Genomic DNA, 20460 nt, shown 5'->3' with positions numbered 1-20460 from the left:
GGCAGTTGGGTTATCTGGTGACAGGAAAAAATGTACTGTGAAAAAAAAAGAGTTTGGAGTGCTATTTTGTCTGCTGCATTGGCGGTTACAGGATGCATTTAACAAAACACAATAATACATTCTCATCCCCTTCAAGGACGTGCAAACCGAGGGGGAGTCAAGATCACAGTGCATTCGTTACTCGATGCTTAATTGGCCTTTTAATTGGACTTTTCAGCGTACTCCACGGCGACAGGCGTCGCTGTTGCGCTCCGCAGACAGACGACCCTGATGACGTAAATCTCTTGCGTCTGGGTGCGGGGGCGCTTGTGGGTAATTTTCATGGCGGACATCTGAGAGGGATTTGTGATTTGAAATTCCCTGACCGTCAAATCGCATCTCATTCCTCTTAAAGAAATTTTCTAAATGTATTTTGTGATTTAAAGGAAAGTAACATTTACAGTTTGCAAATTGGAACGCGTTTTGACTTGAAGACTTATAAACGCTCTGTAGCTTTGAGACGGTTATATTCTCAGAACGTAATAAGAATCCGTAATAGACAGCTGTCTGCACACTGGGTAAATAAACCGAGGAAATGACAGATAACACAACAGGTATATGTCTTACGACTTTGTATTAAAAGCACCTTTTTGCTCTATCGATAATGAAATATTTGAAGACATATTATGTTCAAAAGAACAGCTATTCTCTAGATGGGTAGATGAATGGTGATTTATGTGGAGTCAGTAATGAAGTGAAGCATATTTGTGTTTATCTTATGTTATGTATATCAATGTCTGTGGTCTTTTATTCAGGACATACTCTGTGTGTACAATTAACCAGCAAAAACGGATCTCGCTAAAACGTCTGGAAGATTCAGCTGCAAAGTCTGTTTAGGTTTTATACCCGGGAAGCATCTCCGTTGGCACAGCTATGCTTTAAATTTTCTCAGATTTTAAAATATTGCGTACAGCTGTGGAGATGACGGTAACGTTTGTGTCTTTCTCTCGTACCTTACTGCTCTGCGGTGGTCCCGCGCCGTCTAAAGTTTTTTTTAAGAGTTTAGATTAATTCTATAATTATGTGAATTGAGTTTGCACTTATGCGAAGAGCTATTTAAGGGATATCTTAAACGAACACGGGCAGATGTGCTGGTTCCTAAACTTAATCTTAAGAAAAGGGATAGGTACCGGCTCCTAGGCGACCTGTCGTGGAGAAAGCGGTTAGAAAATGTATGGATCATGAAGGTCATGAACAGAAGTGTGTTCTTTCTGCTGTGTTGCTGCTGTGGTGTTTGGTGAGAGAGAGCCCAGATGAAGTGCTGAAAACATGAAGGACATGATGGCCATGTACATCTCTAGATTTGCTGGGGGTTTATTTTCCAGAACCATGGATAAAATTATAGCTTATTTTTATTTAACGGTGCAGGTGAAACAAAATATTTTAAGTTAATCATAATTAACCCTTTTTGTCTTTTTTTTTTGTATAGAGCAAGGCAATGAGGCAAAACACGAGAACAATTCAGCTTCTTCTGGGATCACAGATCGGGAAAAAGAACTCGCTGCCAGTGCTTTTCAAGCATTTTCGGTAATGTGTGGTATTTGACAGAACTGTGTAATTGGTAAAAGAAGGGCTTAGGAAAAACTATTAGAAACAAATATTACATATTGCAGTGACTTTGATAAACGTTCAGTGCTCTTGCTCTCTTGATATATTGTTTAGATGTAACAGCATAATTTCACAGATTGTTACATGGATTTAGTTTTACATGCTGTATTGTGAAATTGTCCATAATTTGAAAATATAAACTGATGCTGAAGATATTAAGTGCATTGTGACTGAGCTATAGGCACGACCGCCCCTGAGTGTGTTGTTTAAGTGAGTTTGCAGTCATGTTTAATATGTTAACCTCCACTTGCTCCATGTTTAAACTATTTTCTGTGTTATACTAATACCGAGGTGGCTTCCTTATTGGCTGCCTTTTAGTTGTGAACATGTTCAGAGAGTTGTCACCTTTTCTGTAGATAAAATTAAAAGGTTTACAACGTTTCTTTATTTTTATCCAGCGCTGTTATTTGATTTCTACTTGACGGTCAATTTTTGCCTTTTCTTTTAGTCTGGAAGTTATGATGAATGCGTGAAACACCTTGAGCACCTTCAAGAATGGAACAAGGATGACTACAAAATTGCCATGAACAAGGCCATTGCTGAATTTTACAAAAGTGGCCAAACTACTACTGACACTTTAAAGCAGGCACTTGCCACAATGAAAAATCAGGTAATCTGCTGAAAGGAAACCCCTCTTCAACGGACTGTTTCCTCTGCACCTAAATTAAATTAAAGCACCTCTGTTTGACCTAGGTTCATGCTGCAGTAGAAGAAATGGACGGTTTGGATGATGTGGAAAACAGCATTCTTTACTACAATCAAGCCATTGTCCTATACCACATGCGTCAGTACTCAGAAGCTATTGCAGTAGGAGAAAAACTTTATCAGTTTTTGGAACCGTTTGGTATGTGTCTCGGTCGTTTTCTAAATGTGTGTATTTGTATGATATGAATATAACCTAGATTCAGAGGATGCAAATGGTTTTCATTTCACTTATATTATTCTTCAGGTATCATAGGAAAAGAGTACATAGAGTATTTTTTATATTTTATAAGAGTAAAAAAGAAACTTCTCACTGTTTTAATGCATGCATAGTTTTAGAAAATACCTTTTTGGTATAGATTATATGTTCAAAATTAAGATTAATTTGAATGGGCTCATGTGATGAGTTAATTTAACCTCAGGAATGTCAAGCCTAAAAGAAAAATATGGAAAGGAACCGATATACCTGCTAGCCTGTTAATTTTCCAGTAGAACTCAAGCTCAAGTTTATTTTCATATGTACCTATGTACAATGAAATGCTTACTTGTGTGTTTTCCTCACATGACAAATGGCATAACAGATGACATCACAATTCTTGGAGACGGGAACAGGAACAATCATTTTAACCAGCATTTAGATAGGAGCTTTATGCAAAATTCAGCAATGGCAGTATTTTCAGTTCCATGCAAAATACTACTGGTGGCAGTCTCCCACTGACAAATATAAATCATCCTATGTCAATTTTTTTCAATAACTGTCAGTGCATCTGCTTCAAATTATATCTGGAATTGTCTTTTGCCTAATATTAACTCTAAACTGTTTGCAGTTGTAAGTGATAAATATTCTGTTGATTCTAGGTATATGCATAATTCTAATATAACCTATTAAACACATGTATAATATGGATAGAAATGGAGTGCATGTAGTTAAACTGTTGTCTGTGTAGACAGTACATGTTTAAGCTTATAAATATGTATGCTGCTACAGGACTGCAACATTGTGATAGGTATCTTGACAATAAAATGGGTAATGCAGTAGTTTGGCTTGGCTTGATGGTGTTTCTTGTCCTAGAAGAGAAGTTTGCTCAGGCAGTTTGCTTCCTGCTCGTGGACCTGTATCTGCTGACATTCCAGCCCGAGAAAGCCTTGCACCTTCTTGCAGTACTGGAGAAACTTGCCGTTCAAGGAAACAACAAAAACGGCAAAACTGAGGTAGGCCTCTTAAAATTGGAATTTTAGACAGTAGAAAATCTTTGGTGTTTTTATATCGTTTCAAAATTCCTCCCTCTGGACCCGAATTTCCAAACCAGGGTCTCAGTAGTCTACCCTGTGCTGTAGCAGGTGCCATCCTTCAGAAAGATGAGACTTTAAATTGTGGCTGTGACTACTTGATCATTCATGATCCCCTGGCAGTATTGGAATGAGTAGACTACAGAGTCCTGGTTAACTTCAAACGTGCATAAAGTTACTCTTTAACTTCTGTAGCACTGTCTCATGTCTCCACCCAGTGCTGTTTGGTCAGACTGCTGGCATGTTATCGGTGTTGGGAATCACCCGTGCACCACCTGAGTGGTGGGAGTACTGGGCACACCCCACTGCACTTTGGGACCCCTGGGAATGAAAAGCCCTGTATAAGTGCAACTAATTTGTAAGACCTTGTTTAGAATTTTGTGTACCATTGAGATCAACACAATACAAATAAATGGCCCTTCTTGGGACTGAGTCCGCAGAAGAGCTACTGTCCTGCACTAACAAGCTAAAAAAAACCTGAATGTCACTAGTCTTGAGCAGAGAAGTCTGTGAGGGGACCTGATTAATGTATTAAAACCCTCACAGACATAAACAGTCAACACAGTGGACTTTTCCAAGCAAACATGATGCACAGAACATAAGCAGAAACACATTTGGAGCTGAGAACAAGCAGCAACTTTTTACATAGATCTGTTGGGAGTGCCGAACAAACCTCTCATGCATGCTGTCGAACCTGATATTGTTTAAAAACAGTGTCTGGTTGAGGTCCCTGGGACAAACCATAGGGCCCCGTCTGCTTTATAAGTCTTCTTATGTTCTTATCTCATTATGAAATTGTGTGTCCTGTCTGACACACGACCCTGGATTCTGTCAGACAGCGGTTCCCAAGCTATACCACACCTGCTATCAGTAGTACACAGATAACCTGCCAGTGGTGGTATGTTTGAAGTAATTCATTTTAGTCATAGAATGTGCATAGCTCTGCTTGATGTGCTTCCATTATAAACACACGTTTGCTCCTACATATTTTTCATGCTCATCTTCCCCCAAAGAATTTTGGCCTCATCTAGCAGTTGATTCAATTAATAGTAATTTAAAAGGTGGGTAGCAGTTCAGTGTACAATAACCACCACCATTTTATAAATCCCCTAGTTTGGGCCCTGCTGTTGTAGATTTGTGGAAAGCATGTTTTCATGAGACAGAATCATTGCATTTATTAGAGTTTCAGTACATGGGCTTTTGAACATGTTTGGTGTGCAAAGTAAGGAGACCATTTGGTTAGTTGCCAGTGTGTGAACAAGAGAATATAGCCAACCTCACATGTAGTGACTACGATTGTTTACATGGATTTCAATTTCATTCAAGCCTTCTTTTTATAGAAACAGCTAACTCTTTTAAGAAAACTACTTGTAATGTGTGCATAATGCCAGTATTACTTCCTCATTTATTTCCTTTTTAATTTATTTAATTTTATTTTATTCTATTTCCTTTTTAAAATCAATTTTGGTTACAGTTCACGAAGGATTTGAATTTCTTTGGAAGCTATCACCAGTCAACAATTTGCACATTAAAATTTGTGGTTAGTATCTGTTTAAACTGGAAGTCTTGTGCTACTGACATATCACATGCCTGGTTCTGCATCAGAAGCTGATAAGTCATCTTGTGTCAGGAACAGCAGCATCGGTATGTTAGTGCAAGTCAGAGACACTTCAACACTACATTGTATTTATCCATGTCCACAATGAATGTTGTGTTTCACTCGAGGTTTATGCAGGTTGTGGGGGTTGGTACTTTACAAGTATGGCCTATGTTATTAACCGTAATCAGCAGTGATATACAAATCTGGTTTCTTTCTGACAATCTAACAGGCTGCCAACAATGCAAACAAAGAAGGAGCAAACCAGAAGGCAGAATATATCGCTATGATTGAGGCAGCCAAGTCAAAAATTCACCAGGTAGGTGATATAAACATTTTTAAACACAGGGATTCAAAGGAATGTGATACACGAGTGTGGTTAAGCTGTCTTTAATGTAGTTCTGTGTGTGTGAACTACCTGACAGTCACAGTGAAGCATCTGCTGCCTCCACTTCTTAACAGGGAAAGTGCTCAGACTGTCACAGTGGCTAGAAATGGAGTCTTCTGTTATCTTAATGCTGTAAGTGTCAGCTGTGAGATGCAGTTTGATTTGACAGCTGAGCAGAGTAAATGGCAAAGCAGTTTGCTTAGTGTTGAGAGATGACCGCTGACTTTCTTTAGATGAGGAGTTGCTTAATCTGTTATGTTTTATTTTTCAGTATAAAGTAAGAGCTTATATTCAAATGAAGTCTTTGAAGGCCTGTAAAAGGGAGATCAAGTCAGTTATGAACACAGCTGGAAATGTAAGTTTATGCAGTGTTGTTTTTTCGTAATTGTTTTAACCCAAAACCTGAGCGTTTCATTTTGCTGTACAGAGGGGTGTATGAAGTGCACCTGTATTTTACTTCCTATTTTACTGCAGTAGCTAAGATTCCTTGATGGCGATAAGATTAGTTTACACAGTCTACATTTGTAAAGTGGTACGTAGTTCTCTGTTGATTTTTTTAACTGCGCAGATGCAGTGTCTTAAATGACCATTTTTGCACACTTTTGATATGAATGAAGAAAGGTTCCTGAAAAGAGCCATCCCCACTATAGAATAATACCCAGTTTTGCAGGTGAAGGTTTATTCCATGTTGAAAGATAAAAGGAAAGAAACACTGCTTTTTGACTGTGGGACCTTCTTTTTTAATCTACTGTGGTATGTTTTGGCCACCTTCAGGCTGAGTGCTTTTTACATTGATATTAACTGTTAAAACCTGTCTTTGATAACGTTTTTTCCCCTCCACCAGTCTTCCCCCTCCCTCTTTCTGAAGAGCAATTTTGAATATTTGAGGGGTAACTACAGGAAAGCAGTAAAGCTCTTAAATAGCTCCAACATTGCAGAACACCCTGGGGTCATGAAAACTGGTAACTGTTTCTTTCATTGACATATACTTTAATGCAGGTGAAATGTATAGATAAAGATGTTAGTATTATGTTGTATTTATTGTCATTAAGATGGTGTTAATTTGTCACACTTTGTTGACCATTGCTAAAACGTCTCATTTCATGTATTTTTCTATCCGCATGAAATCTGTTTGAATATTGAATTGAAAATGTTAAGACATTATTATGATATTAAGACACGTGAATGCTGCCTTTTCAGGGGAATGTGTTCGATGCATGTTTTGGAACAATCTCGGCTGCATACATTTTGCGATGGGAAAGCACAATTTGGGCATTTTCTACTTCAAGAAGGCCCTGCAGGAAAATGACCACACGTGTGCGCAGTTATCTGCCAGCAGCAATGGGCAGGGTATGTTTCTCCCAATTATTTTGCCGGCTGTATTTTTGAAAACCCGTGGCTTGTTTACAGAATAAATAATGGACTTTCCTCTCACTGGTCTTCTTTTATTTGCTTTCAGGTAAGAAGTTCTCCGGTATACCCATGTGCACTCTCCTGGCCAACAAACAGTACGAGCTGCTGTATAACTGCGGGATCCAGCTTCTGCACATCGGCAGGCCCTTGGCGGCCTTCGAGTGCCTGATTGAGGCCGTCCAGGTGTATCATTCTAATTCCCGGCTGTGGCTCCGACTGGCCGAGTGCTGTATCGCAGCCAACAAGGGGGTGAGAACACAGCGAGCGCGGTGGCGGCGCTTTGCTAACGTGCTGTTTGTTTTTACAAATCCAATAAAAGAAATAACAAAGCTTATCTAGTTTCTCAAAACGAATCCCCTTTAACATTGCTCCTTTCCTAGTCTTCCTGTGCTTCACACTTTCTGTCCTGTTTTCCTTTTCAGAATTCGGAACAGGAGACCAAGGGCCTTCCCAGCAAAAAGGGCATTGTGCAGTCGATTGTGGGGCAAGGGTATCATCGCAAGATTGTCCTGGCATCACAGTCTACACAGAACACCGTTTACAAGTAAAAAAAGTTTTGAAAAATCCTACTGTATGTTAAGAAAATCGGATCTTTATTTAAGTTAGCTTAAGGAACAGTTTAACTACAGTAAGCTGTCATTCTTTTGCTAGTGGGTGTAATATACTATTTTATATTTTCTTCTTTACTGACAGTCAAGGTGCTTTAATTTCCTGCCGTTATATAGCACATGAAAAGCTGTCTGAGTTGCTGTGACCCCCACAGTTTTAGTAACTATGATCAGAAAAGGTGGAAATTCTGCTTTATTGTGGTCAAGTAAGAGTCCTTTTCCCAGTTACGTTTTATTTCTCTGTTAGGACTTCGTCATAATTTTTACTCCTCCTTGTGCAAAGTACATGCACAGAAAATGTTTTGCAGGTCTAACTTAATCTTGATCGTTAGTATACGCCGACCAAGGTCACAATTTAAGTACAGTAGGTTAATACCAAAGAGCACTGGGCTGCATTTTGTCTTTTTGCCACTAGAGGGCGATTTAGCTCAATTTGGACTGGTTTCATTAACACTGATAAATGCTAATCCAGGGCTCGATTATCTGCGTTACAGATTATATAGTCCAAAACTCATGCTGAGCAGACAGTAGTTTCACAGAATCAGATGTTTAGTCTTTGTATGATTCCTATGTGAACCTGACATAATTTTGAAAATAAGCGACCTCTTATTCAGGACTCGGATCTCGAAAATAGAAGCAAGCTTGTATCTTGATTTCTATTTTCCTTTTTGGGAAGTGATGGTCAGTCTGCCGCGATTCCCGTGGCCAGCATGGAGTTCGCAGCGATCTGCCTGAGGAACGCTTTGCTTCTGCTGCCTGAGCACCAACAGGACGGCAAGTCTGATAACAGCTCCAAGAGTTCCAGCCAGTCGGGCAGTGTGGAGAGCAGCAGTGAGAGCAGCGAAGCCTGCAGGTTCGAGTGCTTTAAACCCTTCCCTCTGCTCGCCAGCCCCGGGCACCCGGCAGCCCTCTCGCGAGCCCTCAGGATCTCTCAGTGGTGTTGTTGGTGTACCGGACGTTGGGTTTAGCAGCTCGTAGAGCTACAGCCTCCTCGTTTGGGCAGAGCTGGGCAAGAGGATCCTCAGCCACGACGTGTTGGGGTTTTCAGATTCAGCTGGCAGCTGCAGTACCGCTCTGTCGTAGTCGGAGCTCGGACACTGAGCAAGGCTGGCACTGAGATATGAAGTACCAAGGAAAATTAGGCTCCTACCGCGGAGTGGTGCCTGGTGACCAGTAGGTGGCGATCTTCTCTCTGGGCCAGCATTTTCAAGGCCGATGTGGCAGTATAGTAACTGCAAAGAAAATTATAACCATCACCACATACTCTGCTGGCATTAGAAATAGCTCTTCTGTGAAGGAATGGTAGACTGTTTCAAAAGGTCTCCTCCGTAGACTTTTATCTGAGCGTTTGTAATCGAAAATATTTATGTTTGACGGGTAAAGCCTTTGTCACACTACAGGACTCGACACGACTTCTAGTCGGAGAGCATGTCAGATTTAACGACTGCAGTTGATGAATCTCGCAGCCTTTTCTGTCCTAGAGGGTGTCAAATTATAGGACCAGGAATCGCAGGGGGTGACTAATGACACGATTCCCTCACGACTTTTCATCACGGTTCCAATACTCATATTGCGCCACAAAAGTACTGCGAGGTCACCTCATAGTGGCAGCCAATGAATGTGGAGCACACCGGAATAAGAGGAGGAGCACCGCACGAAAGTAAACAAACGACAAACACTAAAGAACAAAACAGACAAACAGACATCTGTGCTGGCTCACCAGTTCGTCGAGCCGCTCCTCCATTTGCACAGTCCAAAAGACTCGCTTTCCTCCTTTCCTCGCAGCCGTGATGTACTTCCGGCTGAGCGCTCACTGGCTGTTGACTGTCGCAGACACAAGAGAAAATCAAACCTGCTTGATTTTGTTGTAGCGAGTCGCAGAGAGTCTTGTGGGCCGTTAAGATGGATAGAGATAGATACTTTATTGATCCCGTGAGGGAAATTGGAGGGGCGCTATGACTGAGTCGTTGGGGGTGTCACACTACACAACTGACGGTAACGGGCGCGCGCTGCGACTCTCTACAATCTCGCTGTGAATTTCTTACGATTATGTAAATTAATGTTACGAAATCCTAGGAAAAGTCGTGTAGTGTGACGCCGGCCTAAGGAACTGCACAGAAAACACTTCACCTGATGGTCCGAATTCTCTGGCTGATACCTCGTGTACAATCATGTCCGGTACCAAACATCACCGTGTGTTGTTTAAACAGGTATTTATCACATCCTGTCGGCAGCTATTTTTGTAAACCCTAATTTTCTTTCCTGCCCTCTTTTACAGCAGTAAAGGCCAGGAGGGAGATAAGTTCATTCCAGCTGCTCCATCTTCCCCACTCAGAAAGCAAGAGCTTGAAAACCTGAGGTGAGATGAGAACAGAAATAACTCTGTGAAGTGTAGTGACCTTTCCGCCATTGCAAGTCAGGCTGCTCGTTACAATGTCACAGCAAAACCACTGAGTCATAAGCTGATTTTAGGCCCCTTTATAATTAATATCATTAATACCACAAAACAATTCTCATCAGAATACTGATCATGCACCAGAGAGGTGTAAAAACCTCAACCTCGCCAGAATAAACAAAAATGTGTTTTTTTGTTGATTTAATATTTGTTTATAAACGTCACACCTTCCCCAGTTTCTAGCTGTTTTATAATGATACCATCACTTTCCTGGCTTGTGTTCGAATAGCTGTTTTCTGTAGATCGCCACATGCTGTTGAAGACAGAGTAGCGCGTCTCTAGTCATTGTCTTAATTGTTGAGATGATAGGCTTTCTCACTAGGTTCTAGATTTGAGAATAAAACAAAGTCATGTCTGAAAATCGTAAGATTATGTGAGACACTGCAAATGAGAGCAAGCCATTTGACATATCTAACTTATTTAGTGGCTTGTAGATGTGATGCTCGGACCAACCAGGCAGCCGCGTGTTGAAAGAAGCCAGGCTATCAGTTTTGGTCATGTGGCTGGTTCACTTATTCCATTTACTGTATGTAGACGTGTTTGCTGTTTCTCTTGTGTCTTACAGCCTGTCTTTGAGTGTTGATCCTGAAGAAGTTAATTAAGTAGACCACTCATGTCTTTTTGATTCAAAACTAAAAGAAGAAGATTTATTTTTGCCTGTTCATGTAGGACATTCCATTTAAGTCAGGAATGTATTTTGGTGCTCTTCTCTGGACTGGTCCTAGATTAGTTTTGTAACTAATTTTTGTAAACAGACTTTTGGAGCTCACCCCTCCTGCTTGAAAGGTGAAGAGCTGAAAATGGTTGAAGAGAATTTTGTTGCTGTTATATTGTAGCCATATGGTGATGGTGGCACGTTTTGGCATTCATACTGTGTTGAAGAAATAATCTATTCGTGTGTATTTGTTGGATATCTCACTAGCATATTGAGTGATGTAATGCATTTGCTGCATTTTTATAGGCATTGTGCAATGAAAAGAGTATCTGGGAAACGTTAGTAGAGATTTTCTCAGTGAACAGTCAAGTTTGGGCAATACTTACACAAGGAAAACGTATCGCACAGACTGCCTATTCTCTTTTTACCATGGCGTGCTTCCATGAAAGGAGTCTTTCCACACATCCTCGTGTAATTAAAAGATTTTTCTTAAACTTATTAAGAGAACAATTCGAATACTGTATGTGCAAGTGATGAATGCATTAAGCTGCGCGGACAGAGGAATTGAATCCTGTTTCATGGGCCCATTCGCATGCACATGACTTTAAAGACTTCCTCCGGGCCTAATGCATCAGGGAAGGAGGGTCAGCCTACCTGCTGGCACCCATTTAGTGATATGAGATCTTTAATAGTCCTCTCAAAGGAAGTGGTTTTAACTCGAATCTAAAGGCCACGCTTCAATCAGCATTGTCTCCACACAAATCCACCCACCCTGCTGAGACAATGATTGATTTAATGGGCTTATTATACCCCCAGGAAAGTTTTTTCACCTGGCAGATTTGGTCGGAGAACAGCCATTAATTGCAAATACTGGAAGATGTCCCACTTATCATTAGAAAAGGAGTTTGTCCTTTGTCTTTACAGTTCTTTATCTGTTGAATACCACTTGAAGCCGTTACTTACAGAATACAAAAACAAGCCTTGCAGTGTGCAAATGTAAATCTAGTTGACTGGAGCTTTGTTTAGAATAAATAAGAATGGTAATAAATAAGTGGAATATACAGTAACTGGTGTTTTGGGTTGTACAGGAGTCTTCTGTAGTGCGATCAGTGGAAGTTTTAATATTGCAATAACAATGATAAAATAAATGTAATAATAAAGAGTGTAATAATACACTCAAATCCACTTAGCATGTGTGGATGTCAAAGAAAATCTTGGCTTTTGCTTTGCTGTAAAATAGATAGATAGATAATACTTTATTAATCCCGTAGGGAAATTGATGAAAATACACATGTAAAGTTAAAATTTGTTTCTTTTTAGCTTGTATTGTTAAAAAGTATTAGTCGTTACACCTCCATTGTAACAATCTGTGCGCATTTACATTTACATTTACATACATAAAATGTATGTATTTAAATGTATTTAAAATTTTTTAGAACTTGTTTTCTGAGATTTTGTTTCTCTTTTAAAAGCTCAGTTCTCTTATTTCGCAGCCTTTAAACAGCCCCCCAGACATGCTTTATAGTGTAGTATAGTGTTTTATTGGGTATTTGTTACGGCCGGCTGTGGTTACCCAGTCACAGTGTTCTTTATCTTACACCTAGCGTTATGAAGTAATATTAAAACTCGCTTCAACCTGTAGCACAACAGCTTTTTTTTTTCCCCTTTCTCCTGTTTTGTTTCTATGTGAGCTTGATTGGAAAAAGGTTTCCCCCGCTGACAGTCTTAATTTCATCAGCCTCCTGTTGTAGTCGGCAGAGGTCTGGAATAAAGGGCTGACGTTTGGCCTGGCACCCTGCTCTGTGACAAGTTTATGAGGAGGCTGGTCCTTTGCTTCGGGTTGCTTTCCTGGAATTCCAGGGCCTGTTGTGTTACTGGCAGTGGGGGCTGTAGCTGCTGAGGCACCTTGTTTTCTACCTTTGAAAAAAAGGCTATTGTAGACCTTTGAGTTGTAAAACAAGAGCCTGTATAGCTGGGGGTTTCTGGTAATAGGGATTTCTGTGTTCTCGTTGGCGTAACATCTGTAGCCCTCTGAAAATGCTTTTCTAAGGTTTTCATTTTTTTTAACTGGAGTGTTTTTAGTATATTATATAACACTTTTAAAAAATAATAGCTGTTCATTTGCAGTCAATTATATATTTGTTTTTGTTGAACAAGATAAGGCGCACATTTATTTGCAGCATACAGTAGAGCCAAGTAAAAATATTGAATTTCTGACGTGTTGAATTGTAATGTGCTGGCAGTCTTTATGAATGGACTGATTGTGTGCATGTGTTATTTCAGAATTAAGGATATTCTGATTCATGTCCTTGATGGGGAAGAAAACAGAAATTACATTTTTTTAGATATAAAAAGAAAGGACTCATTGGTACTAGGACTGAGTCTTCTGCCTTCCATCAATAATGCATTAAATTTTGTTCCAGATTTTTAGCTTGATCTCCCTGTATCACATATAAAGAAAAGCTCACTCGTCTCACAACAGACAAGCAAAGTAAATTTCTTCTGGATTAATTTGGTTATTTTCCTGTAAAGACTAGGCTGTACTAATTATTTTTTTAATATAACAAATGCCAGTTTAAATGTGTAAATCTATAGTTTTAATTAATTAAAAAAATAATTGAATTGTAATTTTTTTGGTTTGTGATATCCAGAGCGATGGTGCCCATCTGTTGTGTCAAATGCTCAATCTTAAAACTCAACACTGCGAACCCCTCGTAACCCAGTTAGTTGTAAAAACTCGTACTCACTCCCTTTTTAAACAAACCAGGATTAAAGGACTAAAGATAACCCAGTTCTTCAGGACCTGAGATCCTGGAGCGGGAGTGACCTGCTCGGTCAGCACAGCTGCTGTGGCACGTCGGGCAGAAGCTTGTGAGACTTGCGAGGTGCCCGCCGGCCGGACTGGTGAGGCTGGCGCCAGCCGGGCGGACTGGTGAGGCTGGCGCCAGCCGGGCGGACTGGTGGCCGGACTGATCAGCTGCCACTGACCTGTGTTGTTGTTGGCAGGTGCTGCATCCTGGCCTGCAGTGCCTATGTTGCTCTGGCTCTGGGCGACAACCTGATGGCGCTGAATCACGCGGAGAAACTGCTGCAGCAGGCGAAGCTGTCGGGATCCTTGAAGTACGTTCATCCTGCGGTTGGTTTGTGCCTTATACGTATCCCTTTCTGTCTGTTCTTCTAATGGAGAGGGTGTTGTGAGACTTCCTGCCCCTGCCCCCATATCCCTGCTGTGATTGATGGGATACCAGCACACGCGGACGTCTTCTTAATGACTCGGGGATGATTTATTTGGTTTTACAAATTTACCCCTCCAGTGTCACCCCCTTGACCTATTATGTTATTAAGATGGGAGGCTGTTTCCCCCATTTCATGTAGGGAAGGAAAATGGTCCTTGATGTGCGCACTTTTGAAGTGGTGTCATTTTTTATAATTGCCTATGCAGATGTGATAAACATCTCATGTCACTCCCAATACTTGAACTCTTTTGATCATTTGAAGGGTTTGGTTATCTCTACCTTGAGCTTGCAGTGTTTCCTAAAACAGCTGTTCAGCTGTTTTACGCTGAAATTCTGTATTATTATGAATGCAAATTAGATATGTTTTGAAAAGCTGAACATATTTATTGGCTACATTTTTCTTAGTTTTGTCTTATTTCAGGTACTTGTTTCATTTGTGGGTTCTTTACTTAGCTCTCTTTTGGATTGACGTCCAACAGAAATAGCAAAGAAGCACAGAATGAGGATATTTTTAAAGTGTATTTTAATAACTTAATTCAGGGTTGAGAAGCACTTCTAAACTTCATTTTATTTTGTGTAGACAATTGAGGAAATAAAGTTAAATAAAGATGCATTTAAGTGCATTCATTTGGCTCTTCCAGACTCATATTGCATGTATAGTTATTATGTACAAAATATACACATATTGAAAACAGGACTTCAATATACGATTACAAAAATGAATTGTTAAAATCATTAGTAGCTGTAACAGTGGAACAGTAGTGAAATCTTAACTGTGAACAGATCCTTCGGCTGTTTGCGGGATGCATGCATTAGTGTGATACTAGACCCAGTCTTTGTCTGAAGAACTTGAAAGGGTCTCTTTAGTTGTTAGTGGGGATTTGCTGCCACATTTCTGTGTTGGCATAGGTTCCTGGGACACCTATATGCAGCAGAAGCGCTCATCTCCTTGGACAGGATCTCCGATGCCATCACTCACTTGAACCCCGAGAACGTCACCGACGTATCCCTGGGGATCTCTCCAAACGAGCAGGATCAAGGTTAATGAGTCGGCACTTGATTAAAACCGCTCGTGCTTCATACTACTTCCCTGACACAACCCTTAACTTACAGCACCTGCAGATTGTGAGCTTTGTTTGCCTCTATGTTTTTTCTCATTTTTTTAAAGAGATATCCGATTGTTGTTAAAGGTTTTATTTTTATTTCTTATCAAATTCTGCCCCATCACCCTTTGTCTATCAGATTTACAGACCTCTTCCTTTCATTGATCTACATCCCTTATAAGTATTTTAAACTTTGTGTGTTCAACACATCTGTTGTACTACGAGGAACTGTTTTTATCCATATTTAGTCAAGTTTTAATGTGTCAATATAAATAAAAGTTGAGGTTGTGATTACTTCAAACCACTATGAGAAACCATGTTAAATAATTACGCTGTTATATCCAGTATAAACTCTCATATAATAATAATATTTTAAAGTGTTTGTTACCCATTTTTAATGCACCTTTATACTGAGTTAGATATTATTAAAATTAAAAATAAATTCTAACACATTTAAAAATGCTTCTTGAAAGACCTAGATCAATTCATATCATAATTCAAATCATAAGTGCTACTTTCTTCCTGTAATAACAGAGCAGCTAGATTTTTTTTAACCTGATCTTCCCTGTGTTTTCCTGACGTTTTTATCAGTGAATTACACCTCATAATTAAAAATTACTCCTGCAAAATCTTCAGTGGTGGTGCGGAGATAAACCCTGTCGCTGAGGCTTTAAAATGTCCTGTTTTTATGATATTAATTTCTTTACAATTTAACTCTTGATCAGAGCATGTAATAAATGGGTTGAAAGGAAACTTATTAGTGAAACATTTATGAACTGATATTAAGAAAATATCAAGGTGGAGAACTTCTAGTAACGTGGAGCTGTTAAAGCAGATTTGATTTTTTTACTGTTAATTAACAGCTGCTGTTTTCTCGGTAGGGTCTGACAAAGGGGAAAATGAGCCAGTGGAGTCCTGTAAGTAATTCTCCATTCATTATTAGTTGCATTTGTACTGTATTCTCGTGCTTTAGTGAATTCCAACACTAACACAACATAACAGAATAAGCATATACAATGATTGGCAAAAGCATTCATCCCCTGCAGTGTTTCCAAGTTTTTGCTAAGATTATTTCTCTTTCAAATAAGGCTTAATATTTAGAATCTACTCTGAACAGATGAGGCCAAGAAGTGCTGATGATATGTACATTAGATTATTAAGGAAGACTAGAAGATACTGCATTGCTCAAGTATTCAACCCCTGTGCTACAGCAAGTTTACATCAGCTCAGATACAGAAGAGTAGTGTAAGTGGTTTAAACAGTGGACTGTTCTCTGTGTGTTTACTCTCAAGTGCCTGAACTTGATTTAAGAGTAAGCCATTACTTGAATCTTTGTGGCCAGGCTTGATAATTACAAACTGTACCCAGTACAATTGGAGCAATTGTTCTACGTTAAATATATAATTATACCATTCCATTGTGCAAAGCTAGTTAAGACCAAAAATACTGGCAGCACTTTTTGCTCCCAAAGGTGCTTAACCAAGTGCTGACTTGAGAGACTGAATACTTCAGCAGTTTGTGCATTTCGCTTGATTATTTTTGCAGGTTTTCCCACATGTTTCCATGTTCGTTTTTATCATTATAGTCTCAAAATTAATTTGAAAGTAATGATATATTGTAATTTATCAGAATGCAATATTCCTGTCAGGGAATGATTACTTTGGCGAGACACTGTAAACTGTTCAGGTGTTATAGGAGAATTTGTTACGTGCTTCATATTCCTTTAGAGAGCTACAGTTTCCACACAGACCACCGAGCAGCTCTGTAAGAATGTGAATCCTTCGCTCACGGAAAGAAGCCGTTCTCATGGCCGGCTTTGTGTTTTGCAGCAGGAAAGCAGACTCCGCTCTGCTATCCCAGCTCCGTGTCCTCCGCCAGAGCCATGGTGCTCTTCAATCTGGGCAGCGCCTATTGCTTGAGGAGCGAGTACGAGAAAGCCCGCAAGTGCCTCCACCAGGTACGGCCTCCCCTCCTGCTTCCAGTGTCGCTCTTACACCTGCAGTGCTGTTCACGTTGGGACCGCGTCCTAACGAGCTTCGCGAAATGAGCAAAGTCCACTGACGGATTACGGAGAAATGAATTGCAGGGCACCATGGTTTTGCAGTGACAATACATCAGCACATTAATAAAAGCCCATTTAAAACGAGCGGTTTTAGCTGGGATATAAGAATAGTGAGGGACGCTGGGTTTCTGATGCCATGAGGCAGTAAATTCCACAGGTCTGTTGTGTCTGTTGAGCAGCGCGTTGGTGCATCTTAGAGCTGTGGGTTCGATTCCCTCTTAAGGCACAAGTTTTATATCGCTAAGGATCCCGCCATCCTGGTTTCTCTCTGTTCTTCCCATTTCCCTCTGGTCAGCATTATAGGAGCATAAAGGCACGAACATCCAGATTCAGAGACAGTTTCTTGCCACAAGCTGTCAGATTACTGAACTCTACCCCTACCACTGGCTCACACTGATGTGTTTTTTAAAGTTTTGTTATTTAACTTGTTGCTGTTCTGTGTTTGTTTTTTCCTTAATGTCTTTGTATTGGAGCATACATGCAAGTAAGCATTTCATTGCACTAGTGCATATGGTAATAAACTGAACTGAACTGGTGTAGACCCTAAAAGTATTGTCACTCAGTGATTTATGGAGGACTTAAGAACACAAGTAGGTGCTGAAGGGACCAACGACTCTTCTATGCAAAGGTACAAAAATAAAATTCTACCCAGGAATGCACTGGAAGCCAGGGAAGAGAACACAGATGGGGGATGTGATGTTTCTATCTAGTATGATTGAGAAGTCTGCAGCTGCAGCCTTCTGAACTCATTACATCTTTCTGAGGGTTTTCTGTGGGTGTGCAGCTACATGCACAAGTCCACCAGTTAAGTCTACAAACAATAGGTTCGTTTGTGAAAAGGCACGCTGAGGTAGGAATGAAGGCAGGCCGCTGTGCACAGGTGGAAGGAAGGAGACTTCACCACCTGGTTGATCTGAGATTCCAGCAAGAGCCTGGAGTCTAATATAACCCCACTCTTCCATGCAGGTGGCATGGCTGAAATTGTTTTTAATTGCAAAAAGCTAATATCCTGCCGCTGCTTTTTATCAACTGGACGCGGCCTTCAAAAGCCATCTGCTCTGTATGAGGATTCAAAGGACGTCTAAAATTGTCAGCATGAAAATGAAAGGAGGTACTTGGTCCTGAAGAATATTAGCTAAAGGCTAGAAGGGCTTGGACAAAGAATAGATTCCTGTAGGAAGCCGGCCTTGATGGTGACAGAGGGAGAAAGTGTTTTACCTACAGAAGCAAAATAATGGTGATCAGCTCAAACCTAGACAGGGCTGCACTAGAAAGACCTAGGACAGATTACACTCAAGGCCAAGGTGTATGGTGCTAAACAATCTCAAAAGCTTTCATTAGGTAAAGAAGCCGTAAGCCAGATGAGAAGAGCAATAAGGAAAATTTAATCTGCGCAGTCTCCGTAATGTGGTTGTGCCTGGACCAAAGACAGCACAAGTGTTAAACTGCACCGTAAGGATGTGTACAGTGGCACAGTTTCAGTGATGTGCTCTAGAGATTTAGCAGTAAATGGTAATTAAACCAACAAGTTCATTTTTATTTTTCTCATTATATTATCTTAAGTCTTTCATGAACGATTTAATATGTGTTTAATGTTTTTTGCCCTGCAACAGGCAGCCTCACTGGTGCACACGAAGGAGATTCCTCCGGAGGCCATTTTACTCGCTGTGTACTTGGAGCTGCAGAACGGTAAATATGGACTATCATGGGGGGAAACCTCACTTAGGCATCACGCAGTATGCCAGTATATCTGCTGACGGCTAATGGCATGGTTAAAACAAAGTCTCGGTATAACGTGTTTCATTCCTTAAAATGATCTGTGTGCTATTGTAGTTTCTGTTGATGAATGTGGGGGTAAAAATGGTAGAGAAAATAACGTTAAATATCAACTAGTTCAAGTAGGGAGCTATGTACATGCGTAGGCTGCAAAGGAACAAGTAAAGGTTTATTCTTCAGGTGCGATACCTGAAGAAGACCCCACAGCCGAAACATTGTGTCTCTTCTCTTTCCAGCATGGAATAAACCTTTACTTGTTCTGTTAAATATTAACGTTAAGGAATTCTTGGGAGTTTGACGGCCTGGTATTAACAGGGTACATAAAAGTGGGATTTTCTTCTCAACAGAAGCTTTCCAAATTGAGGTACAGCAGATCCATTAGCACTTAAACCCACTGCCACAATGGTTTTGAGAGCTTCAAAGGTCCGGAAAAGTACAAGGTTGGAAAGGTTTGTGTCCAGTGCACCAGGCCTGTGTAGGCTCAAGCCTGAGTTGCTCCTTGGTTACAGGTTAAATAGTTCTTTGCGTTTTCCTCCGTGATGCTCAGCACAAAAAGACCACACAGGGGGGGTGTTTGCTCCTTGAAGGACACTTGATTTGTAGCGAACCCTGGCTGCAGTGCTGGCCCTCCCCTGCAGCGGGTCTCTCTCCCAGAGCCGGGGGTGGGAGTGCGGCTGGGGAGAGAGGCAGCTGTGCCTTTGTCCTCGACTCCCAACAGTGGGACGAGTCTGTTCACAATGAAGAAGTGTGACAGCCGCATGTGAATGAGGAGCCTAACAAGCTTTTTTTTTGGGGGGGGGGCTCTTTAAGGAAACACACAGCTGGCACTGCAGATAATAAAAAGGAATCAGCTCCTTCCCTCTGTCAAGACCCCGGCTCCTGATGTGCGGAAGAAACCCGGAGTCTTTCCGCAAATCCAGCCCCTTCAGATGCCAGCCTTCACCACCGTGCAGCGCAAATGAGAGCCTTCAGCCCTGCGGACTTGTGCTCCTAAGGAACAAGACTAGTACTTGTTTTTTAATTGCCCATTTAAATGGATTATTTATATGCTAATCCCCCCCCTCATAAAAAATGTAGTGGAATATTTAGATTTCCCACTCTGATGGAATTATTATGAATTGGATTATATGGTGAATAGATGTTTCTTCCCTGTGCAAAGAAAAAGGCATTAGAGTACTTTCACACAGACCTAAATGGTGTTGAAAATGATTTTTCTTTTTAGATAAACTTCTGAACATTTGACATCTGTTGAAAGAAGCTGTAACAAAAAAATTAAAAACATTTTACGTAGCATGCCTTTTTAATGACGAACTCCTATAATTCTACTGCAAGTTTCATTCAGCACAAGCAGCATCCATATGCCATTGAGGGAACACTTAAAAAGAACAAGATTTCAACCAGTGAAAGGTAGTGTAACTGTATAACGTGGGGCTGTACTGTGTTAGTGCACATTCAGCTCACCTGTTCACTTATAAAAGATATAAGCTTGATCTGATGATGTACGGGCTCTACAATTTCCATTCGTGCC

General features: G+C 40.5%; 1 protein-coding gene across 3 annotated transcripts; it reads left to right on the top strand.

The window, feature by feature from the left end:
• Positions 1–310: 310 nt before the first annotated feature.
• cnot10 (CCR4-NOT transcription complex, subunit 10) lies at positions 311–20223 on the top strand. 3 transcript variants are annotated; one of them, XM_088929543.1, is made up of 19 exons: positions 311–593; positions 1469–1566; positions 2096–2257; positions 2341–2491; positions 3425–3561; positions 5469–5555; positions 5896–5979; positions 6469–6586; positions 6825–6974; positions 7084–7286; positions 7460–7581; positions 8322–8498; positions 9924–10004; positions 13762–13875; positions 14901–15031; positions 15976–16011; positions 16924–17051; positions 18770–18845; positions 19743–20223. In XM_088929543.1, the coding sequence occupies exons 1-19, from the start codon at positions 575–577 to the stop codon at positions 19892–19894; spliced, it is 2226 nt and encodes a 741-aa protein (XP_088785669.1). In that variant the 5' UTR covers positions 311–574; the 3' UTR covers positions 19895–20223. The 3 variants fall into 3 exon arrangements, with proteins under 3 accessions (XP_088785669.1, XP_088785670.1, XP_088785668.1); XM_088929544.1 differs by having other exon boundaries at positions 3422–3561; positions 9927–10004; XM_088929542.1 differs by having other exon boundaries at positions 3422–3561.
• The last annotated feature ends 237 nt before the right edge of the window (positions 20224–20460 follow it).

Source organism: Atractosteus spatula, chromosome 12, assembly GCF_055471065.1.
Source record: "Atractosteus spatula isolate fAtrSpa1 chromosome 12, fAtrSpa1.hap1, whole genome shotgun sequence".
Lineage (NCBI taxonomy): Eukaryota > Metazoa > Chordata > Actinopteri > Semionotiformes > Lepisosteidae > Atractosteus > Atractosteus spatula.
Note: the sequence above shows the minus strand (reverse complement) of the source record. Positions and strands in the feature narration are given on the sequence as shown.